The 24,872-nt window shown below is 43.7% G+C and overlaps 2 protein-coding genes across 7 annotated transcripts in view; one reads left to right on the top strand and one right to left on the bottom strand.

Annotated features, from left to right (window-relative positions):
* Positions 1 to 2,826, top strand: part of Kdm2b (lysine demethylase 2B) — a 121,641-nt gene extending 118,815 nt beyond the window's left edge. For 3 of the 6 annotated variants that reach the window (XM_029533598.1, XM_029533596.1, XM_029533597.1), the window contains exon 18: positions 1,536 to 2,824. In XM_029533598.1, the coding sequence (XP_029389458.1) occupies positions 1,536 to 1,717 (182 nt within the window). In that variant the 3' untranslated portion in view covers positions 1,718 to 2,824. Of the gene's footprint in view, positions 1 to 1,535 lie in introns of all 6 variants that reach the window. The other 3 variants (XM_021222574.2, XM_021222577.1, XM_029533595.1) reach the window with 2 other exon arrangements.
* A 930-nt stretch (positions 2,827 to 3,756) lies between these two features.
* Rnf34 (ring finger protein 34) lies at positions 3,757 to 24,259 on the bottom strand. Its single transcript, XM_021186664.2, has 6 exons — positions 24,152 to 24,259; positions 10,770 to 10,988; positions 8,109 to 8,516; positions 5,715 to 5,822; positions 5,316 to 5,517; positions 3,757 to 4,670 (listed from the first exon to the last, which is right to left on the bottom strand). Exons 1-6 carry the CDS (start codon positions 24,155 to 24,157, stop codon positions 4,480 to 4,482), a joined length of 1,134 nt encoding a protein of 377 aa, XP_021042323.1. The 5' UTR covers positions 24,158 to 24,259; the 3' UTR covers positions 3,757 to 4,479.
* Positions 24,260 to 24,872: the final 613 nt, after the last annotated feature.

Here is a 24,872-nt window from a genome sequence, read left to right as displayed (position 1 = left end):
TTTTTTTTTTTTTTAAAGCAAAAATATGGAAACCGTTTTTACACCAGCAAAAACTATCCTTTATAAAGTGAATCAAATACCAAGTTTTACGTAATTCTGTGTGGGCATCATCACTTGCATTTCTAATTTTTGCAATAAGATTTATAACGCAGATAAACAGTCAGGTATTGTAGTGCCCGTCTTTAATCCCAGCACGTGGGGTGGGGGGAGGCAGAGAGATATTATGATTTTGAGGCAAGTCTGGTCTACATAAAGACTCCTGTTCTCTTTCTTTCTTTTTAATTTATTTATTTTATGTATGTGAGTGCACTGTAGCTGTCTTCAGACACACCAGAAAGGGCATCTGATCCCACTACAGATGGCTGTGAGCTACCATGTGGTTGCTGGGAATTGAACTCAGGACCTCTGGAAGAGCAGTCAGTGCTCTTAACCACTGAGCCATCTCTCCAGCCCAAAGACTCTCTCTCAAAAACTTCTGCAATATACTTGAAAGATTCGTGTTTTGCAAGCGTCATTCTAGCCCCTTCAGTCTAACTATGCCCACCCTCATCTGTCATTGTCTTGTGACTGCCTCCTACAAGTGTTTGCATTCCTACTGTGAGAGGTTGGGTTATCCTCAAGTGGTTAATGTTATGTATGCATCCAAGAATGGTGAGCGCCTATCTGTGTTGAGGGTTTTGTGTAGGCATGATAGCCTGTTTGCAGGACTGACAAGGCACGGGTGATTAGTGTCCTCATTAATGTCACTCTGTTACTGCATGTTACCTGCTGGCTCTGATTTTTATTCAAAAGTGGTAATACAGAGAAGAGGGTTCAATTTAATACCCCTTACAGGATGATAATCATTTATCTTGCTTTGTTTCAGTTGGAAACTTATTAGACAGTTGATTAGATTCAATTCTAAAGAGGTAGAGTTTAAAAAAAGTAAACAATGTTGAAAAATAAGTAGCTGGGCATGGTGGCGCACGCCTTTGATCCCAGCACTCGGGAGGCAGAGGCAGGCAGATGTCTGAGTTCCAGGCCAGCCTGGTCTACAAAGTGAGTTCCAGGACAGCCAGTGCTATACAGAGAAACCCTGTCTCGAAAAACAACAAACAAACAAACAAACAAAAAGATATCACATATCTACAGGATATGGTGAATTGTTCTTTTGGACAAAGCCTTTCTTCAGTCTATGACTCTTTTTGTAAGATAGAGATTTTTGTGTGTGACTATACAGGAAGAGACAGCCCTATAGTACAGTAGTTTCCCTCTGATAGGGGTTCAGAAGGGGTGGGGGACTGGGGTTGAAAATGGTCAATGTTCCAAACAGAACCTTATGTCCTAACACTTCTGGCAAAACACTTAACACACGTTTCTACAATAAATTAACTTTTTGTCACTTGGTAGCTGAAATTATCCCCATTTGGGGGACATAAAGAACTGGACTATGCTAAAGCCCTGTGTTCTATCTCTATTACTGGACCCTTGAGTTCATAGGGGCCTTACTTAGACTCTGTATCTTCTGCCCCTCACATGGTCTCTTCTCCCTGCAGACTGTAATAAGGTAACTGACCTGTGCCTGTCCTTCTTCAAACGCTGTGGAAATATCTGTCACATTGACCTGAGGTACTGCAAGCAAGTCACCAAGGAAGGCTGTGAGCAGTTCATAGCTGAAATGTCTGTGAGTGTCCAATTTGGGCAAGTGGAAGAGAAACTCCTGCAAAAACTAAGTTAGTTCCAGGACAAGTATGTAAATATGGAGGGTTGGGGGGAACACAACCAGGGAGGGTGAAAGACTGCAAAATCAAGTGGGCCTATATTTCCCTTTGGAATTTGAAACAAGAGACTACAGGACACAGTTCTGTTTTGCAAGTCTTGCCAAGGGGGAAGCCATTCAACCACCCATTTGGGAATGAGTGAGCCAGCTCTTTCTGCATCGTAACTGCACTGCTTTCTGGACCATTTCTAAGGCGGCCTTTAAAAGACATTCCAATTGGAAAGGAAGATGAGCTTTGGAGAAATCCTCTTAGAAGCCTAAGCTTGGTGTTTTTATCAGTAGTTTTTGTTAGGGGCACCTTGTTCCTTGCATTGCTGAGGCTTCTGGTGTCAACATGGAGTGGACCACACACACCATCTGCAGCCGTCTTGACAAATGTTGTTTAGTTGGTTTTGTTACATCTTACATTATGCAGAACTATTTTTGTATAAATTGTTTAAAAATTATTTATGTGAGATTTGAATGCATACCAGTGTTTTTATTATTTAGATTGCCAACTGTCCTTCAGGTAGGAGTTAACCTGTACTTCGTCAACATAAAAAGCCCATCTCCAGATGTGCCCAGGTGTGACGGGGGCTATGACCTTCCACTTAAAAAGCATGTTTAACTGGATGCTGAGAGCCTACCGTGTATGTCAAGAAGTTACACAAGCATGTTGTGGATATGTGTAAAATACAGTCCGGGTTTCAAGGGACTTCACCTCTTCCTCAGACTTTTACAATACAGACCGGAGCCTTTACACTCAGGAGGGTTTGCTCCAAGCATGAGCTCTTGTATTCTACTTGTCTAGGTCTCACTTATACCAAGAATCAAGTAGAATAAGTGTGCCCACACCCTTTCCTTTGTCCCCCCCTCCTCTCAAGTGTTCAGTTCTTTCTCACTTAAGTTGGTAAACTTTCTAGTTGTCAAGTTCTGCATCCACTGTTGTTTGGTGGTGTTTCCTAACCTTTCCCTGATGCAGTTTGACCTTTGTTGGATTTATATAAACAATTGTACAAAAAAAAAAAAATCTACACTGTGTTTGAGGGTTTCTGTTTTATGAGAGGATTAAATCTGGAAAATGTAGCAGCCCCATGACACGTGAATTTTTTTTTTCCTCCTACAGAAAGGTTTCTAACCAATACAGGTAATGGGGAAAAACAATACAATGAGGGCCACCTGTGGCTATCAGGAGCGTTGTCTCACCTGCTGCCTGTACATCTACACCTGTATAACAGCAGTTTCTGTGCATGGCCACTCTGATACTCTGTGATACTTGCTCTGAAGGTTTGTTGCGTACCATTTTTGTGATGGTTTTACTTGTCCGAACCTCCAAACGAGACGGCTGCATCCTGATAATTAGAAAAGTCATCTTCTCTAAGAACTGCTTTTAGGGCAGTTTTGTTTTTTGGGTTTTTTGTTTGTTTGTTTGTTTGTTTTTCCACACAAGCAGTCCCTGGTAAGAACCTGGCTTCATGCCAGGTTATGTAAGATAACTTACATAATTCATATTTCATATCATATCCAGATGACTTCCAATACCTCATACAATGTAAAGTAAGGTGAACTGACAAACCCCTAACTAAAGCTGACCCTTCTGCATAAGCTATTGATCTCAAGTTCTCATTTGCTGTATGCACCGAAAGGGCTCAATAAGAAAACTTCAGGGTCTGTTGTCTGTCCCCCTCCACCATCCCAGTGCTGGGATGTACACGGGGCTACTAAAGACAGTATATATAAATATATAGCTAATCATATACATTATTGTTAGCTAAGATTTTAGATAAAGCTTTTAAATTCTCAGAGACTGGTATCTCCATCCAGTGAGGCAGTATCTATTTTAGAATGTGACAGTAGGGACTGGTAGATAAAAGCATAAAGCGCCTAACTACACCTGTCACAGTAAATACCACTATGAAGCAGCAAAGATGGCCTCCGAAGGAGTTCACATCTCTTCTGAAGGGAGGTACCTGGTTCATGCTGTTTGAAATGTAGGCAAACAATATTAAACTACAGCAGCCTTTTAATTTAATTTTATTCCTAAAGTTGAAATTACTAGCAGGTAGAACTAAAAATACACCTTCACTATACAAAACATTGTAAATTGATTACACGTTAATAAAGAATTTAGCACACATACACTTCTAAGATAAGAAGCTAGATGCAGCCCTTGCTATTAAAAGCTGTACCCGAACAAAAATGGACATACTTAGTCTAAGGCCCTGGCAGTTGACTATAGAATGTCAGTTGTCTCCCAATTATGTTTAAATGCAGAAATAGCAACAATGTTGAAACTTACATTCATTAAATATTAGCATTTAAAATATACATGGCTAATCAAGTGAACATTCAGAGCAGTTACGGCTCAGGATATAGTCCACACTACCCAGTCATGAACAGTGAGTTCACTTCAAAGAGAACAAACACAGGATAAAGGTAAAGTAAGAGAAGACAGGTGAGTGGCCTCCACGCCCACACTGAACAGTTTGACTTCAGCTAGTGCTCAGGGGAGACAAGTGATAAAACCAAGCAGAACCTGGGAAAGCCCTGTGTCCACAAGGAGATGGGCCTGTGGCACTGGCCAGGTTTCTGTAACTTAGGATGAACTTTCTGCCCCCAGTTAGTAATGAAAATAATTTCTGAAAATAGCTTTTGCCTTAGAACATTGTTTCCAGTCCCTTTAGTGCACTGAAATGTTTGGGGTAATGTCATGTGAGTGTCCTACTGCAGAACCCTCAATTTCATGACTTAAAAACATGCACAGCTCGAACCACATACTGCCTGCAGATGGGACACTCACTCATGCGCTTGCCACACTTGGTGCAGGTGACCATGTGCCCACACTCCAGCAGGACACAGTCAATGACCGCATCCATGCAGATTCGGCACAGGCTGTCATCATCCTCATCCTGAAGTTGCGTCCGCTCACCATCTGAAAGGAAAGAAAGCAAGCTGAGCTAAGGGCCCTGAACGCAGCTGCTGCCTACATCTCACAGAAGCCTCTGCAGGCAACACACAGAAAAAGAAATTTTAATAAATCAAGAGGGATTAATGAAAAAAATCTTTACTGTTATAGGCAAGGAATCTATGGACTCAGCAATTGATTGTCTAGCTCACCTGACAATGGTTGCTTCAAAGCCCATGTCAAGTAATGAAATATTTAGCAGCTCTATAAATAGGCTTCCATAACTGACTCGGTCACTAAAGAGATATATTGCTTTTCTAATGGATCTATTCATTTACTTCAATCTATCTAATTTTATGTGTTATGGGTGTTTTGCCTGCATGCATGTATGTGCACCTCTGAAGTTCCTGACGCCCATGGAAACCAGAAGCAGCACCGGATCCCTGTCTGGAGTGACAGAGTAGGCCACCACCGTGTGGGTGCTGAGAATTACCTTGTATTCTACTAGAGCAGCCACCGATTTTTAACTGCAGAGTCCTCTCCCCAGCCCCAAACATCTTCATTTTTAATGATTTCTATTTTTTGAGACAGGGTCTGACAGGGACCCGAGAACCTTTGATTAGCCACCTGCGTACTGGGATCACAGGATCACAGATTATGCATAAAACTTACATGACTTTTGGTTTTCTTCATTCTCTTTGTACAGTCGGTTGACTTTCTCGACCAGCTCCCATTTTTCACAACAGCCAGAATAGTTGACAAAATTCCGAGCCAGGATTTCCTTCAGCTGGCGCACACTCATCCCTTCTACATCCTCAAGGCTTGAGAGGTCAGACAGGGAAGCTCTCGATGTCTTCTTAGAGAGCCCCGGGTTCTGAAATCAGAGTGTCTGTACCTTGGTCCCACAAGCCCAAACTCTCTGGCCTCCATTGGTCCCCGTGGCCCAGACTTCAGAGCAGCCTGAAGTGCGTTTTACTACATCTGCCCTAGAGGGACCACTCTTTGCTGGCCTAGGGCAAGGCCAGCATCTTCCCATCCCGCCATAAGCATTATCAGGGAAAGCACTTTCACCTGTTCCTCCTCGTCTTGTTCTTCATCATCATCTTCATCATCTTCATCGTCATCATCGTCGTCGTCGTCATCATCATCTGTGTTTGCTGAAGCTATTTCACTTTGTACCTATATATACATGATAGATCCAATTATATAAGTAATCAAGTTTTTCTAATTACCAACCACATAGTGAGACCATGCCTTAAAAAAATAATAAAGAATAACTAGGGCTGGAGAGATGGCTCAGCAGTTAGGACCACTTACTGCTCTGGCAAACGACCTAGGTTCAGTTCCCAGCACCTATGTGGCAGATCACAACCATCCTTTAACTCCAATCTAGGAGGACACAAACAATGCCCTCTTCTGAACTCCACAGGTGTGCACACATGAATCTGAAATGCTTACCAGGACAAGTACATGCAAATATACACATAAAAGAAATCAGTATTTCAAAAAAATCCCTAAGAAACAATTTTCTTTAGGAAAACAAATTCCATTTTGGATTATATACCTTCTTTCACATCTTTTACATACTTTCTCTTTTGAGACTAGATCTAGCCTGGGCTAGTATGAACTCATTCATCTCCTTCTGTCTCCACATTCTCAATGTTGAGGTTGTAGGTATACACAGCCATTCCTTTTTTTTTTTTTCTTTTTTTTTTGAGACAGGGTTTCTTTATAGCCCTGGCTGTCCTGGAACTCACTCTGTAGACCAGGCTGGCCTCGAACTCAGAAATCTGCCTGCCTCTGCCTCCCAAGTGCTGGGATTAAAGGCATGTGCCACCATGCCCAGCCTGTGCACAGCCATTCTTAAATGACAGCTTTTGACCACAGCATACAATGTCGGGGTTGCCTCCACTATCACCTTTCAGCCCCCAGGTGCCACAAAGCAGCACTGCTGCCCACATCGCCCCCAAGTGGTGTTATGTACCCAAAAGTATAAGTCAGTGTATCTGTTTAGACGATTATACAAATTCGCATTAGAGAAAAATCATAAAACTCTGGTCTTGGTCTAGAATAGCAGTTGAGCCATGTTCTAGCCTCTGTCCCTTGAGTGCTGGGGTCTAAGTGTGCACTGCCCTGCCCAGTCATGCCTAACACCCAGCTCACCTCTATTTTTCAAAAGATGTATTTACTTACTTACTTACTTACTTACTAGTTTTTATTTTATTTGCATTGGTGGTTTTCCTGCATGTTTGTCTGTGAGAGGGTGATGTATCCCTTGGACCTGGAGTAACAGACAGTTGTGATCTGCCATATGGTTGCTGGAAATTGAGCACAGGTCCTCTGATGAGTAGCCAGTGCTTCTATAGCAAGCCCACATCTACTCTGAATAACAACTTTCCCCAAAGAGAAAAAATTTCAGCTCTGATGCTCAAGAACCTTACTGGGATAGTATTCTTATATACTAAATTTGTTGTTGTTGTTGTTGTTGTTATTTGAATTAGATACATTTTGTAACTAGAGACATGGTTCTATTGTTATGAGTGGCTTAGTATACAAAGCCTTGGTTCAGTCCCTGGCACTACCTAACAGCAGGCAATCATGATGCACACTCGTGATCGCTGTTAGGCAGACTGGAAGTTGAGTCAGGGCTGGGGTCACCACTCAGATGCTTACAATCTTGCTGTACAAGCACAAGGATGTGAGTTTGGGTTTGCAGCACTCACACCAAAGCAAGATGAAAAGTCCATGCTCAGAAGGCCAGCATGAGAGGCAGTGATGGGACATCCTGACCTCAGGGGACTTGCAGACCAGCTGTTGTAGCCAGGTCAGTAAGACCCAGTCTCAAAAGAGAAGATGGAGGACAAACTGAGCAGGTAGGGGTGGGTCCACATGCACACACATCCTTTTACTTTAAGGTCAGCCTCTGCTATAGAGGGACCTTAAAGCTAACCTGAGCTACAGACCTTGTCTCAAAATAAAAAATAAAACCAAATCAGAACAATTTCCCTCCAAGATGGTAAATATGGTCACTAAGTTAACTACTGATTGTTTCTATAGTCACTGACCCTTTTGGTCATTACTTCGATAGTTAATTGTAAGTTATTTAATAAGGACAAGAAACTCATGAGCTACTTCAGCCTAGCTTCCAGGCACGAGCACCTGAGCATCAGGCAGGTGTGCAGATCTCTACTCTGCATATAACCTGAGGTTCAGTCACCACAGCATTAAAAGATCCTGCCTGGTGGCTGGAGGGATGGCTCAGTGGGTAAGAGCACTGACTGCTCTTCCAAAGGTCCTGAGTTCAAATCCCAGCAACCACGTGGTGGCTCACAACCATCCATAACGAGATCTGACGCCCTCTTCTGGTGTGCCTAAAGACAGCTACAGTGTACTTACATATAATAATAAATAAATTAAAAAAAAAAAATCCACGGATGGCCAAGAATGGCTCTCACACCACCCTACCTGTGCCAGGACTTCTGATCTGAAGGCGCCATCTCTGTCCATGAGCTCTTCCTGGAAGGAGGACACAGTAGCAGACGGAGGGGTATAATTTGAAAAGAGGGACTGTGTAAAAAAACTAGAAGTCTGGGACCTTGAGGAATTCAGGCTACTTGAGTCCAGGTCATCCCCTGAGCCTAGCCCACGGTGACACAGTACTAGATCCACCAAGTCTTCCTTCTCACGACAAGTGTCGGTTGGTATGTTTCTGAGGAGGAGATACTGTCGCAGGTCCTTCACTTTTAGTCGCATCAACTGAGGGCGCTGGAAGGCCGTCTCTTGTAATAGGTGACAAGTAGAACATCTGCGGAGGTTTTCTTGGGAAACTGAGCAGAGAGAGCAGAAGTCCTTCTTGCAGTCACAGCAGACATGCTGAGGACAGAGCAGACGACACAACACTTAAACCATGTGCAAACACCCTCTTCTGTTGCCTTTTACTAAAAGGGAACCCTTGCTTTATATGAAGCACCCAAGCAGCAGCCAATTTTCACAGAACCAGTCTCTGCTAGGGCAGCTTGGAGACTCACATCTTCAAATACAGCACTTTTAAGAAAAATACATGCTCTTGTGTTAATGAATTAAAATGTTCCCACCCCTTGGCCCAAACATGTAATTAGCAGAACAGTGCTGACTTGAACCACATGGAACAGAGCACAACCACACGCGCTCCTCCTGGTCTTTTCCTATGTGGATAATTTCCCCAGCAATGAAGAGGGAAAAAGCTTAATACAAAAAGGAAGCTGACCTCTCCAGCTCAACCCGAGGACAGAGAAGACCCCACTAGTGCAGAAATCTGTAGCCAGCATAGCCCTGATTACACTCTAAGCCATCTCAGAGGAGACTCTTTGAGAGAACACTCAGCTATGTCCAGTTCTATGCAGTGCATGGCTCCCATAAGCTAATACTTCAAGAGACTATACTGATCAAACTACAAGATGCCCCATTAAAGTTTTAGCGTAAGTGCTTTATGTAAAATCTCCACAAACACTAGTTATTCATTACACCTCCCACCCCCTCAAAAGCTTCTTTCACTGTAGCTCAAACTGGCCTAGAACATTCTATGTAGCCTAGGCTGGCCTTGAACTAGCAGTAATGCCCTTCTCTTAGCCTTCCCAGCATTGAAGTACAGATAGGAACCAATGACATCCAACTTCCTTCTCTAAAACTTAAAAAAATCTGGCTGGTGAGATGGCTCAGTGGGCAAGAGCACCCGACTGCTCTTCCGAAGGTTCGGAGTTCAACTCCCAGCAACCACATGGTGGCTCATAACCATCCAGAACAAGATCTGACGCCCTCTTCTGGAGTGTCTGAAGACAGCTACAATGTACTTACATATAGTAAATAAATCTTAAAAACAAAACAAAACAAAACTTAAAAAATCCCAGGGCAAGATAAAGATAGCACAGTTGTTAAAAGCACTACAAATTTCGTTCTCAGCACCATGTCTGATAGGTCACAAATGCTACAGTTCTGCCAGGAGATCTGATGCGCTCACCTCACGCATCTGCACACATGCTATATCCACTCAGAGACTCACACACAGAACCATAAAAAAAGGAGAGGTAAAAAGAGCTCAGAGGTTAAAAGTGATGATTCCTGATCTTGGAGAGCCTTTGTTTTGGTTCTAAACCCATGATCTGGCTTACAACTGCCAGATACAGAGACTCAACACCCTCTATGGCTTCGGAGGGCACCTACACACAAATGGCATGCATACACATACATTTTTTTTTTTAAAGACTATGGTCAGGAGTCAGGTATGATGTCTCATGCCATAATCACCACTTGGGAGGCAGAGGCAGAAGGTCAGCTAGGAGTCTGAAGCAAAAGAACATGGTCAAGAACAGGCTAGGGAGCTGTACAGGGCTATGGAGTGGGAGAGAGGGCATCTGCTAGCATACATAAGGCACGACAAGCTCTGCAGGAGGCGAAGTTAAATATTTTTAAAACATGGTACCTTGCTATAGTCAAGGATCACTGAACAAAACTGCACAAAAATGAAGTCCCTTGCTTCAAAAAGAGTGTCATCAGGGATGAGGTTTCAGAAGCAAAGATCAACGCAAGTCAGGAAAAACAGCAAGGACTACTCAGAAAATGGGACAGCTAGAATCTTACTGCATAGTTTCCCAAATGGGACTTTTTGATTTTTTATTAAATGATATAATATAACGTACAAATAACAATTATGATCTAAGCCAAAGGTGGCGCACACCTTTGATCCCAGCACTTGGGAGGCAGAGAGAGGGTTAGGGTGAGTTCAAGGCCAGCGAGTTCTAGAACAGCCAGGGCTGTTACATAGAGAAGCCCTGTCTTGAAAAACCAAGGGAAGCCGGGCATGGTGGCACACGCCTTTAATCCCAGCACTCGGGAGGCAGAGGGAGGCAGATTTCTGAGGCGAGCCTGGTCTACAAAATGAGTTCCAGGACAGCCAGGGTTTCACAGAGAAACCCTGTCTCGAAAAACCAAAAATTAAAAAAAAAAAAAAAAGAAAGAAAGAAAGAAAGAAAGAAAAAAAGAAAGAAAGAAAAGAAAAAGAAAAGCCAAGGGAAAAAAATAAAGAATTATGATGTATTTCCCCCCCCCCACCCCGTGTGATATTAGCATGCAGTATTTGATCCAACTCACCTTCTTTCTAAAGACTGAAAATGAAAGCCCACAGGCTTTGCAAACTATATTGGGTCCTTCAGTAGCTGCTGGTGGGTAGGTGGGGAAGTCAGAGCTCGGTGTAAATCTGAATGGGCCAGTGCTTCCTGGAAATCCCGCCTGCTGGCCTCGGACAGCTCCAGTTCCCATGACTTCATTCAGCAGCCCACAGCATGAAGCCCACATAGAAGTAGCACCCGCCTGAAAGGAAACATACAGGCCACCATTTAAAGCCAAGCAGAGGGGCTGGAGTGATGACTCAGGTTAGAACACTGAGTGCTCTTCCAGGGGACACAAGTTTAAATCCCAGCACCCACAAGATAGCTCACGATCATCTGTAACTCCGGTCCCCGATGCTCTCTTCTGGCAGGCCAGCCTGGTCTACATAGTGACAGAACATTGGTTGTCTTAGAACTTGCTATGAAGACTAGGGATTAAAAGTGTACACCACGAGCCGGGCGTGGTGGCCCATGCCTTTAATCCCAGCACTTGGGAGGCAGAGGCAGGTGGATTTCTGAGTTCGAGGCCAGCCTGGTCTACAGAGTGAGTTCCAGGACAGCCAGGGCTACACAGAGAAACCCTGTCTCGAAAAACCTGCTTGTGGACGTTGTACATCGTGGTGCGGAGCCTAGTGCGCACCACGATGTACAACGTCCACAAGCAGTAATCACCACTTGGGAGGCAGAGGCAGGTGGATTTCTGAGTTCGAGGCCAGCCTGGTCTACAGAGTGAGTTCCAGGACAGCCAGGGCTACACAGAGAAACCCTGTCTCGAAAAACCAAAAAAAAAAAAAAAAAAAAAGTGTATGCCACACTGGCAGCCTAGAGATGTATTTCACAGATAGTTCCCTCTGGAGTTCTTCTCTTGCAGCTATACATGCAAGCACAACATCCAAACACACGCCTTTAATCCCAATACTCAGGAGGCAAAAGGCAGGCTGATCTCTGTGAGTTAAAGGTCAGCCTGGTCTACAGAGTGAGTTCCAGGACAGCCAGGGCAGACAGAGAAACAGAGAGACAGACAGATATAGACTGATAGACAGATGAAGAAATGAATAGGTAGGTAGGTAGATAAACAGAGATAGGTGAATGGGGGCTGGAGAGATGGCTCAGTGGTTAAGAGCTCCGACTGCTCTTCCAAAGGTCCTGAGTTCAAATCCCAGCAACCACATGGTGGCTCACAACCATCNGTAATGAGATCTAACATCCTCTTCTGGTGCATCTGAAGACAGCTACAGTGTACTTAGATATAATAATAAATAAATATTTAAAAAAAAAAAAAAAAAAAGAGATAGGTGAATGGGCGAGTGAATGAATAAAAGCCAATTGCTGCGTGGGCTGCCACTCTTCAGAGGTAAGTTTGTCTTAAGTAACCTTGAGATCAAAAGATAAGTATCTTTATCATGAACAACACAATGCTAATATAAGCTTCAAATTCAGGAGCAGGTAAAGGTAAATATTCCAAAATCTCGAAAATCTGAAGCACTTCTATTTCTAAGCACCCTTAATAAAGGACCATCGGGTGTTGCAGGATATTTGATCACACTGTGAACCCTGAAGTTGTCTTGTTTACTGGAAAAACCTGCTTCTAGTTGTGGTGTGGCTTGGCCTTAGCTCACACCTTTTAACCCTAACCCTAACCCTAACCCAACCATGAAAGGAAGCAGTCATGTTTAAAAGTGATACTTGTTCTTCTCCATTCCCAACATTTTTATAAAGAATATATTCAATCATTCGGTATTAAGTAAAGCACTTTCAAGGCAGAGGCTACTGCTCTACCTTTTCAGAGCAAAAGCATCAAATATCATTTCCAATAGCCAAAGCCTCACAAAGAATAAATAAATAAATCAAACAAACCTTTGCCTCTCCATCCAACATTTTCTTTAAGGGTCTTTTTGACTCTTTCCTTCTTGCCTCTTTATTCTCAGGGAGACTATGGCTATCACTACACCACCTATAACAATGTCTTTGTGTGTTGTGGGAGTGGACCTGAGCTTGACAAGCACTGTACAGAGAGCTACATCTACAGCCTCTCATTTTTATTAGTCTAGAAAATGTGATAAGCAAGCCTGTCTGAAATAGATACAAATTTTCAAATATGAGGCCAAAGCAAGTTTCCCATGCTTAAAGAATAAAGGAAACAGTATTTGGGACCAGTAGGAGAGTATTTTTTTGGTCCGGGCAGTGGTGGCACATGCCTTTAATCCCAGCATTTGGGAGGCAAGCGGATTACTTCGTATTCTAGAACCTAGACAATGTGGTAGGTAATGGAACTCAACGTACCTGAGATATTAGCTAAGATGACACCAGATAATAAATACCACAATTCCACTTATTTTTATGTCAAGTATTATTTGCTCATTGAGCTTAAAGGCAACTTGGAGTGCTTATAGTGATAATGTTCTCACTATCAGAGATGTTCAAGAGAAGGAGAAAAGAAGGCTGGTATACAGGGTTCTTTATATACGGTTGCCTTTGTACCTTCATCACTAACTCAAAGTATCACTTCTGTAATTCTCAAGATAATTCTGCTTTCATTTTTTTTTTAAAGATTTATTTTTTTTTTTATATGTTAGTACAATGTAGCTGTCTTCAGACACTCCAGAAGAGGGAGTCAGGATGGTTATGAGCCACCATGTGGTTGCTGGGATTTGAACTCTGCGCCTTTGGAAGGGCAGTCGGGTGCTCTTACCTGCTGAGCCATCTCACCAGCCCCCAATTCTGCTTTCAAAAGCCAAGTAAATTACTTAACAGCTCCTATCTTAGACTCTAGAATCATGGTTGTCTATGCACAGAAGCATGTTAACCAGACTAACGGTGATTGTTCACTAAGGAAAGTCTTCCACCAGTCTTCCAAAGGGAGCTTGCTCTCACCACACCCTAACCTCCTTCCCAGTCTTTGAGACAAGAGTTTCTCTATCTAGTCTTTGCTGCCCTGGAACTCATTATGTAGACCTAGACACCTTGAATTCAAAGATTGCCCTGCCTCTGCCTCTGCCTCTGCCTCTTGAGTACTGATATTAAAGGTGTATGCTACACCATATCCAACCCGAAGAAATCTATCTAAGCTGAAAATTTTAAATTTTATTTAGTTTTTTGTTTTGTTTTGTTTTGTTTTTTGTTTGTTTTTGGTTTGGGTTTTAGTTTTTCGAGACAGGGTTTCTCTGTGTAGCCCTGGCTGTCCTGGAACTCACTCTGTAGACAAGGCTGGCCTCGAACTCAGAAATCCGGCTGCCTCTGCCTCCCAAGTGCTGAGATTAAAGGCGTGGGCCACCATGCCCAGCAGTGACACAGCCTCACTATGTAACCCTGGCTTGCCTGGAACTAGCTATACAGACCAGGCGGCTTCCAATTCATAGACGGCCCCTTACCTCTGCCTATCAAGTGCTGAGAGTAAAGGTGTATGCTATCACATAACTGACAACATTCTTTTAAACTATAAAAAAGGAAGCCAGGCATCATAGAGTATGCCTTTAGACCCAGGACAGACCTATATGAGTTCAAGGACAGCCTGATCTAGAGAGGTAGGTCTAAGACAGCCTGGGCTACACAGAGCAGCTTTATCTGAAAAAAACAAAAACAAAAACAAAAACAAATCCCCAAAAAACAAAAACAAAAAATAAAAAGAAAAACAGGAAAGGAAAAACTTTTTGTGGTGGAAAGCTATCAAGGAAGGAATCCGACCAAAGTCAACCTCTGGCTTCTGAATAAATACAAACATACGTGCAAAAATAAGCACATCAAAAACTTTAAAGAAATAAAAAGCAAAAAGCTAGACAGTTCTTGTGGAGGGAACCAAGGTCCTATTTGAGAAATCATGTACAATTTCTAAGTTCATACCATCATTAGAAGATAACAATATAGTCCCGTTTCCTAGAGTTTCTAGAATAAAAGACCACAGGGATGTGCAGGGAGACAGCTCAGTAAAGTGCCTACCTACAGCACAAGATCCTACATTCTACACCAAGAACCCAGCAAAAAACAAAAGCCCAGGTGAGGATTGGGGCAGAAGCTTAGAATCTCAGCAAAAAGACTTGGAGCTCAAAGTCATTCTTGTCTATATAGTAAACTGAGACCAGCGTGGCCCTTGTCTCAAGATATTCAATGTGACCATAGAGTCAAAAAGCCAAATCTGTAATCCCAGCGCTAAGGAGGGGAGACAGGTGGATCCCTGGGGCTTGCTTGAGGTCACAAAGTGTCTTTGTCAGCGTTCTATTGCTGTGAAGAGACACCATGACCATGGCAACATTTATGAAAGAGAATATTTAGAGACTTGCTTACAGTTTTATTAAAGGTTTAGTCCATTATCATGGTGGGGAACATGGGCAGATGCTGGAGCAATAGCTGAGAGCTATATTCTCATCTATACACAGAGAGACTCAACTCGGCATGGCTTCTGAAACCCCAAAGTCCACCCTCAGTGACACCTTTCCTCCAGTAAGGCCATATCTTCTCAATTCCCTGATGACTAAGCATTCAAATGCATGAGCCTGTGAGGGTTATTCTTATTCAATTCACCAGAGGAACAACCCCCAAAGTTTCCTCTGACTTATGAACATGTACACAGTCACATAAACACACATACTGAGAACAGAGAAAGGCTGCTTTTAACTTAAGTATTTCATTATAAAAACAAAAAAGGCCCAATAGCTTCCCAGTATGTAACCCTACTTAGTACAATGCAGACCCTTATTACTATTTTCAGCCACAGACCATAACAGAAGGAAAGAAAACAGTGAAAAATCTAGGTTGCAGCCTCATTAGGATCTGAGAACTTTGGTCAAACATGTCTACTAAAAAAATAGCTCTTATAGTAAGAACACTCTTGGCAGCATGGGAAGGGTAAACCCACAATGCTGGCTTCTCTAAGAACAGCATCTATACTCGTCCAACCTAACAGTTCAGAGTCCAAACAGGTCTGTATGCTGGCTAGGGTCTCTTCTTCAGTCCCACCAAGAGTACAGGAAAATAATTTCTACTTCTGTATTAAGCCCTGTGTGTTCTGACACCCTGCAGCTGGAGTGACCTCTTTAGTGGCCTCCCCTGTCCTTATGTGCAGTTGGTTGGAGGTCCTACTTTTGTGGCTGCTCTAACTGCTACTTGCTAAATAATTGCCTCGGCCTGTGAGACTGACCAAGATTACTGTTCTCTGCCATATTAGACTCTCCACAAAGCCTTAAAAGTCACTCACACCTGACAAAATGGGCCTAATCCATAAGCCAACACACTAGAAGGAGAGGACCAATTCCCAAGGTGCCTCTCCAATGCCACGCAGTGCTATGGAATACATGTATAGAAATACACATAATTTTTAAAGTTTTTAAATTCTGGGGACTTCTAATTTTGCTACTCTGGAGTACAGATTGGGCAACAACAACAAAAAAATTTGTTAATATTGATTTTATGTATATGAGTGTTCTAACTGCATATACACCTATACTCCAGAAGAGGGCATTAGATCACATAAATAGTTATGAGCCACCATGTGGTTGCTGGGTATTGAACTCAGGACCTCTGGAAGAGCAGCCAGTGCTTTCAACTGCTGAGCCATCTCTCCAGCCCCACAAAAGTTTCCCTTAACTTCCAAGTGATTCTGATATATAGCCAACGTTCCCGAGGTCAATGCTTTCTGGGTCTGAATGAAGATTCCTTCCTGCTTAAATAATTTTGGAAAGAAAGCGACCCTCAAGATTCCTGAGGAGGGGCTGGTGAGATGGCTCAGTGGGTAAGAGCAACCGACTGCTCTTTCGAAGGTCCGGAGTTCAACTCCCAGCAACCACAAAGTGGCTCATAACCATCCGTAACAAGATCTGACGCCCTCTTCTGCAGCTGTCTGAAGACAGCTACAGTGTACTTACATATAATAAATAAATAAATAAATCTTTAAAAAGAAAAATTCCTGAGGAGGAGCCGAGACATCTAGCAATGTGCTCACCTACATTTTCTTGTCCTGGGGGGTGTGCCTCTACTGTTTCACTCCCCTCTACAGTTCTCCAAGACTTTCAAAAAGACCTTTCTTAAAAATGGCTTACCTGGGGGCTGGAGAGATGGCTCAGCGGTTAAGAGCACCGACTGCTCTTCTGAAGGCCCTGAGTTCAAATCCCAGCAACCACATGGTGGCTCACAACCATCTGTAATGGGATCTGACTCCCTCTTCTGGAGTGTCTGAAGACAACTACAGTTGTACTTACATCCAATAAATAAATAAATCTTTAAAAAAAAAAAAAAGGCTTACCTGAAGTTTTACCTATTTAATGATTCTCAAATCCCCTTTACTGAAATTTAGTGATTTATTTTACTTGCTCTTTTGCTACCAATTTCTTTGGCTTCATTTTTCTCTCTCTGTTTTTTGTTTGTTTTTGGGTTTCTCTGTGGGATCTCTACAAAAGTTGCCCCAAGATCTCCACATTCTGACACAGTAGTTCACATCCCCTCCTAGCCCCCATATGCACAATAATAACAAGGTTTTTTTAAAAAAAAAACAAAACATTAAAGCCAGGCATTATGACCCACCTTTAATTATAGCATTTAGAAGGCAGATCGATCTATGAGTTCAAAACCAGCCTGATACACATAGCAAGTTCCAGGCCAAGGCTCCAAGGTAAGATACTATCTCTAAAACAAAACAATAAACAATCTTATTTCTCCCCACCTCTGCCCCCCCCCCCATACACACTGTATATTTGGAGACAGGGAATCACCGTGTGAACTCACTATATAGACCATGCTGACCTTGAATTCAGAGATACCTGCCTTTGGCTCCCATGTGCTGGGGTTAACAGGGTATGCCACTGAGCCCAGCCTAAATAAAATACTCTTGGGAGGGAGGGAGGGAGGGAGGGAGGGAGGGAGGGAGGGGAAAAGGAAAGAACTTGGACTTGGAAAGATGGTCCAGTGGTTAAGAGCACTTGTTGCTCTTACAGAAAACCTGGATTTGATTCATAGAACCTACATGGCAGCTTACAGCCACCCATAACCCTAGTTCCAGGGAATCCAATCCTCTTTGCTGACCTCTGTGGGTTCCAAGCACACACATAGCATATACATATATACAGGCAAAACACCAAAACATAAAATTAAAAAATAAAAAGCCTCAGAGACCTAAATTCCTATGATTTTGTTTCCCCTATCTTTTTAAGATCACCTGATTAGTCGGCATATATTCCTTTATTTTCCTTTTACCTGTTGCTCTTATTTTGGTAACGAGTTTGGAACCTATTTTCCAAACAAGAGCACTTCCTCTTAGATTGTATTAGAAAACCCCTTCCTATAGACTGTGCACTAGACACAATCCCCTGGCTTGGTAGCTCACTGACACTGTTCTGCCCAAATTCTGAAGACCCGTTAGGTAAGGGTACCTTTTGACATCTGTTCATGATAAACAAACAGAGTAACTAAGCTGAGTGAGGTGGTGCACAACTGTAAGCTTAGCACTTGGGAGGGTGGAGGCAAAGAGCAAGAGTCTAAGGCTGGTGCCCTGAAAGGGGCCCCAGAACCCACATAAAGGTGGGAGAAAATGGACTCCATAAAGTCCTACGACCACAGCATGGACTCCCCCAATAGTAAGAAATAAAAACTTAAAAACAAAACAAAAATTAAGTCTGTCTCTCTCCTCCAAGTAAAGCCCCAGATCACTGAAAACTAAAGCCATGAAGCCTTGGTTAGGACCAAGTTAAAAGCAGGATACTACAGGCCAAACCACAAAAGCCCAAGACAAAAGAAAGAACAATAATCTTAGTAAAATGACTGGAGTGTTTCCCGGGTCATGAATGTAGCTTAGAGTCTGAGATGATGTAGTGTTGGAGACGCAGCTCAAGGACACAACACTTGCTCACCATGCATACATAGGCCCTAAACTCAATCCAGAACAGAAAATACAACACTAAAGAGAGAAAGGAAAAACAAAAATAAAGGCTCAGCGGTTAAGAGCACCGACTGCTCTTCCAGAGGGCCTGAGTTCAATTCCCAGAAACCACATTGTGGCTCACAACCATCTGTTATGGGGTCTGATACCCTCTTCTGGGGCGTCTGAAGACAGTGACAGTGTACTCATGTACGTGAAATAAAGAAATATTAAAAAAAAAAAAAAACCACAAAACCTAATTGTACATGCTAATCCCAAACTTAATTATATTTGTAGCTTAGTTTCTAGCTATCGGTGATTATTGAAAATAACTTTTTCTTCATAATCTAATCCCTTCCTGCTCAATCCTCTTAGACTAAAACTACTTCTGGTAACAAGGTGGGATATGACACTGTTACTTTCCACAAAGTTTTAAAAGTGACTTGACAGTTTCAAGCACTGCCACTTGTTTCTGCAATAGATCCCCGACTTTGTAAGCACTGGATTAGCTGAGATTCAGCTCGTAAACTCAGTCTGCAGCACACACAGCTTCAGTCAACAAAACTAGGAAGGGTATTCTGATTGTTTCTAAGAACATAGATCCAGCCTTCTTCCAGTGACAGTTTTCAAATGACCTCAACATCTTACACACTTAGACAGGGCTGGAGAGGTGGCTCAGTGGTTAAGAGCACTGACTGCTCTTCCAGAGGGCCTGAGTTCAATTCCTAGCAACCATGCGGTGGCTCACAACCATCTGTAATGGTTATGATACCCTCTTCTGGGGTGTCTGAAGACAGCTACAATGTACTCTTATAAATAAAATCTTAAAAAAAAAGAAAGAAAGAAAGACGCCTGTAATCCCAACACTGGGGAGGCAGAGGCAGGCAGATTTCTGAGTTCAAGGCCAGCCTGGTCTACAGAATGAGTTCCAGGACAGCCAGGGCTATACAGAAAAACCCTGTTTCGAAAAACAAAAAAATAAATGAATAAATAAATAAGAAAGAAAGAAAGAAAGAAAGAAAGAGAAAAAGAAAAAGAAAAAGAATGACACACTTAGAATCCCTGTAGGGAAAAAAAAAACTTCAAAATACTCAAATAAAAGCTATTACAAATGTTAGCTCATATACTATATTGAGTTAGAATGTGATATCTTTTAATGATTCCATTTATAGCATTTGAAATGTAAATAAAGAAAATATTTAATAAAAAATTTAAATAATAAAACAAATGATTCCATTAAATGTAATGTTAACCAGCCAAATGACAGGATGTGGTTTCTCAGAAGATTCAATGACAGAAACAGGAGGGGAAGAGGTGACGGACAATGGATGGAACTGTTGAAAGCTAAACGATTTAAGTCATTGGCTTTCAATTAAACAAAGAGAAATTATGCCAGAGAGTATGTCTCTTTTGTTGTCATAACTCCAAATGGAATATAGTATCATCCAGTAAAGGATGACCCAGCTCTTTCATATGTGAAAATATTAATGTCTACCGAGGACTCTGAGCTGCTACAAGAGAACCAGCTATAAACCCTCTCCACCCCTCTATTTTTGGTGTTTGGGACAGAGTCTACACAGTCCTAAGTGTACTGGAACTCACTACGTAGACCCAATTGGCCTGAACTCACATAGATCCACTGTCTCTGCCTCCCAGGTGCTGGGATTAAAGGCCTCAGCCTCAGCCTGGCTTGAGACTCTTCTTCAACTAGTGAAAGCTTCCTCAAAGAACCCATCTAGTCACAGACTGCAGGTTTCTGTTATAAACTCTGGACAATTCCAATTTGCTACAATCTGAATGTCCTTGTGTCGTGTGTTTTGAATCTTAGCAACAGAGATATAAAGGACCACTTTCCGGTTTAAATTTCAGTTAAACTTTCTAACAGAACTGAGAGAAAAAGACAATTACCATGCAAACTTTAGACGCACTTGAGAAATGTGAAAAGAAAAGGCTACTTCCCGAAACTGATGCTTCAAAACAAATCCATGGGGCTCACTGCTTTAATGCTAGCTATCTATCCTGATACTACAAAGGAAGAAATCCTACATCATAAAGCAGATGCTGTCCTTTAAAACTGAACATTTCTTCCTATTGTATGCGCACTGTATGTACGCATCTGTGCGGGGGTGGGAGTGGGGGCGGGAGGGCAGCTTTGTGAAGCTGGTTCTCTTCCCATCTTTACAAGGGTTGTAGGAGTCAAACTCTGGCTGCCGGGCTTGCACAGCAAGAGCTTTTACTAAGTCATCTTGCCCAGCCGCACATTAATATACTCTTGCAATGTCTGTTCGATGTCATCATACATGTTACTTTTCCTTTCCTTCTTTATTTTTTGACAGGGGGTCTCACATAGACAAGGTTGGCCTTGAACTTGCTGTGCAGTGAAGGGTGGCCTTGAACAGATCCTCCTGCTTCCACCTACCAAGAGCTGGGATAACAAGTGTGAAAGTGTGAGCCACTAGACACACGATTTTGTCTTTTTAAAAATGGAGTAAGGCTGGCCTTGTGGCGCAATGGTAGTGCATCTGACTCCAGACCAGGAGGTTGCATGTTCAAGTCTCTCCCAAAAAAATGGAGTAATTCTCATTTTTCCTTAGTATCTCTGTGAGACCCTGTTTAAAGAAAGAAAGAAAGAAAGAAAGAAAGAAAGAAAGAAAGAAAAGAGAAGAGAAGAGAAGAGAAGAGAAGAGAAGAGAAGAGAAGAGAAGAGAAGAGAAGAGAAGAGAAGAGAAGAGAAAAGTGCTAGATTTTAAACTCTGGATAAATTGCTGAGGCGCCTTAACACATCAAAGTAGACTAGGCTAACAGGTTCTCCCATCATCCCTCAGTCCCTATCTGTTACAGGGTCCTCCTGGCTTACATACCCTGCCCCCTACCCTGAAATCTCACAGCCCAGGAGGCTAGGCTGTCCTTCCCCATATAATCCTGCCATTTCAGTTACCTGCCCTCTATGTACCTTTGAGCCTCTTTGCTGATGCATCTGGTTTTCCTTATCTCCCCCTCCCTTGTCCCCCCCCCCCCACTACTGGGTCCAGCTCAGTCTGGTCATGTCCACTTTGAACTCTCCCAGATGTCCCTGACGCTGGCTAGGCTCTGCCTTTTATCTACAATACACTTCTCCACACCTGGGAGTGGTCATATCCTTTTTCTTTCTTTTTCTTCTTCTTCTCTCTCTCTCTCTTTTTTTTTTTTTTCAGAAAGAAAAAGAAAGTAGTTATCTTTCACTTAAATACAAAACCATTGTTTTTAAACAACTTATTTAAAAGTTTGGGCACAGTACCTATTCTCCTTTCATATCTACTTCCCTTGATAAATAAAGGCTGGTTTTGGATCTCACAGCAAAAATGATGATTTTCAGAAAATAAGCTACAGCCAGGGAGTTTATTCTTAAGTTGCAGTGACATTTTATAACTAAACTGAGAAGTCAAACTCTTACAGGAGATGGCTCAGTGGCTAAAACCACTGGCTGCTCTTCCCCAAGTCCAGAGTTTGATCCCAGAACCCATATGCTGTCTCACAATTAGCTAACTCCAGTTCAGGGTGAGGATGTTTGTGGTGCCCACATATACATGCATTCACACCTATAAAATAAAATTAAAAACTGTAAACAAAACAAAAACCTTAGGGGCTGGAGAGATGGATGAGCATCAGAGCACTCATTTTGCTTTTACAGAGGACCTAGGTTCGGGTTCTAGAACCTACATGGTGGCTCACAACCATCAGGAACTCCAGTTCCAGGGGATCTAATGCCACCTTCTGATCTCTGAGAGCACTAGGCATGCAGATGCAGGCAAAACACTCATAAACTCATACACATAAACCTAAAAACATTTTTAAACAATTTTTTAAAGCTTTCACAATATCCTCATCCTTAACGTCAGTTCAAATGTCACCCATTCCAGATCCTACATTTGTAATCCAACCATTCAGGAAGAAGGACAGCCTACATACTCAATTCCAGGCCAGTCAGGGATATACATGAGACCCTATCTCAAAACAAGTTAACCTATTCCCAATTTCTGCCTGGATCCCAGCAACAGGGGGCTTGATGTTTTGAAATAGGACCTCATGCAGTGCACGCTGGACTCAAACGTACCACAAAGCCAAGAATACCTGTGAACAACTAATTACCTTGACGCCAGCCTCCAACGCCCAAATGCTGAGATTACAGGTATACAAAACTGAAGGTATGGTTATTTTTCTTGCTTGAGATTTTTTTCTTTACACACACACACCTTACATTATTGAGTTTGTAATGTGACTACTTGAGATATCTCTCTCAGGGGATTGTTGTTGGTTGGTTTTCCACGAAAACACTTGCTTGGCCTCAAACATGCAACAATCCTCCTGCCTCTACCTCCCAAATGCTGACTACAGGCTTGTGCCACCGTGCTTACGGGTCTCTTTTCTTTTAACTGGCAAACTCTTAAAGAGGGAGACAATATTTTGAATTACCTCTACCTGGTCTTGACTAAGGCAGTGAAGGTGCTGGGCAAAACACTTGCTGAATTTCTCTTATCCACTTGACCCTTTCTTTTCAATCGTCCACAGTAAATCTTTGTCACTCTGTGTGCAAGGTCGTCAATCTAGCAGCCCAAAGCCAACACACTTACTTCTTCCACGAGATGAATACAACCCCGTCAGGGGAAGCCATCACCACCTTCTGACTCACACCATTTGACTTGATTTTGGAGCAAATGAATCAATGCCTGAATTGACTCTTTAGAACATCTCCCCTAAGTAGGCCAGGATATCTATCTCTATCTCTCTATCTCTCTCTCTCTCTCTCTCTCTCTCTCTCTCTCTCTCTCTCTCTCTCTCTCTCACACACACACACACACACACACACACACAACCTGCCCTTTTCTGAAACTTCTATCAGTGATTCTCCCACGCTCTCACTCCCACCTGGGAGAAAGGCTGCCAAATTACTTGCTGCGTACCTAGTGGCGATGTAGACACGTCTAGCGCTCTAGGTCACGGCCACAACGTTTAAGCCCACGGGAAGGGCTCCTTGAAGGGGGACACCCCCAACCCCCTTTGGCATTTCTGGCCGGGCTACTCGGGTCCTAGCCTCCTCACACCCCGCAGCGCTCTCCTATGCCTTCCGTCTCGTGATGCACCCCCCGAGGTCTGGGTTAGCTCAAGGACTCGGGGGGAGGCAGAGGGCACAGCCACGGCCAGAGACACCGAGGCTCCAGCGGCTAAAAAAAAAAAAAAAAAAACTCGGGACCCCGAGAAGAGCACAGGGCCCCGGGAACAGGGCCCAGCGGGCTGGGACGGCCGGGCCACTCGCCTCCTCCTCGGCCAGGCCGCCGGAGGGCGCTGTGGGAGCTCGGGCGGGTCTGCTGGCCTGGCCTCTCCGGCTGGAACCGATCCGGGGGCCCCCCCATACACACACTCCGGGCCGGGCGCCCCGCTACGTGGTGGTCTCTCTCAGGGCGCCCCCCTCTGGGTAACCAGGAAGCGCTCTGGGCGTCCGGGAGAGGCGAGGAGAGAGCCTCCCGGCTCCACCAGCCCCTCACCTTCATGGCAGCGACCGCCTCGGCTCGGTCGGCGCTAGCCGGGAACTCAGCACCATAGCAGCCTCCTCACACAACGGCTCTTCCCTTCCTTCTAAGGCGGCGAAGGCGGCGCCTCCCGAGACCCACTCAGCGTCCCTACGTAAGGGGGCGTGGCCACGCTCGGCTCACGCCCCGGGAAGACGCCGTGAGCGACAGGCGGAGCCCACCAATCCGAAGCGGGTTTTCAGGGGGCCCGGTCACCAGAGCCAATGAGATGGTGAGGAAGGGGGCGTGGTTTCGGGCGCGGTCTTGGGAACGAAGGGGAGAGGGGCGGGGCGGAGGGAGAGAGGAGGAGCGAAGAGGGGCGGGGCGGGGCGTGAGGCGACGTCCCGGCTGTCGGAGAGAAAGCGGCTCCGGCTGAATTGGCTTCCTATTTTGGGTGGCTAGGTCTCCTCGGCCAAATGCAGAAAGGGGCTGTGGTGAAGTAGGAAGCACTGTTGGCTTGAAGCTTTTGTTCTAACCTGCGGAGCAGGGCCTCTCTCGGGCTTAACCCGTTCTCCGAATGTTCTAGATCTCATCACCATGAGAACCTCGGATCTCCTCAAGGAAGAGGCGCAGCAACACACTCTAGGGCTAGCCATTCAGAAGATGTATTGAGCCGGGCGGTGGTGGCACATGCCTTTAGTCCCAGCACTGGGGAGGCAGAGGCAGGCGGATTTCTGAGTTCGAGGCCAGCCTGGTC

The sequence above is a fragment of the Mus pahari genome, chromosome 23, assembly GCF_900095145.1.
Source record: "Mus pahari chromosome 23, PAHARI_EIJ_v1.1, whole genome shotgun sequence".
Taxonomy (NCBI): Eukaryota; Metazoa; Chordata; class Mammalia; order Rodentia; family Muridae; genus Mus; species Mus pahari.
The sequence above is the reverse complement of the archived record's forward strand: the minus strand, read 5'-3'. Positions and strand labels throughout refer to the sequence as shown.

Bases quoted from the DNA above. Each gene is read 5' to 3' on its own strand.
- Rnf34 (XM_021186664.2), bottom strand. The intron at 8,517-10,769 runs GTGAGTTGGATC...CTCTGTCCTCAG, and splicing joins TTTCAGTCTTTAGAAAGAAG to CATGTCTGCTGTGACTGCAA. The intron at 5,823-8,108 runs GTAGGGTGGTGT...ATGTATATATAG, and splicing joins GATCAGAAGTCCTGGCACAG to GTACAAAGTGAAATAGCTTC.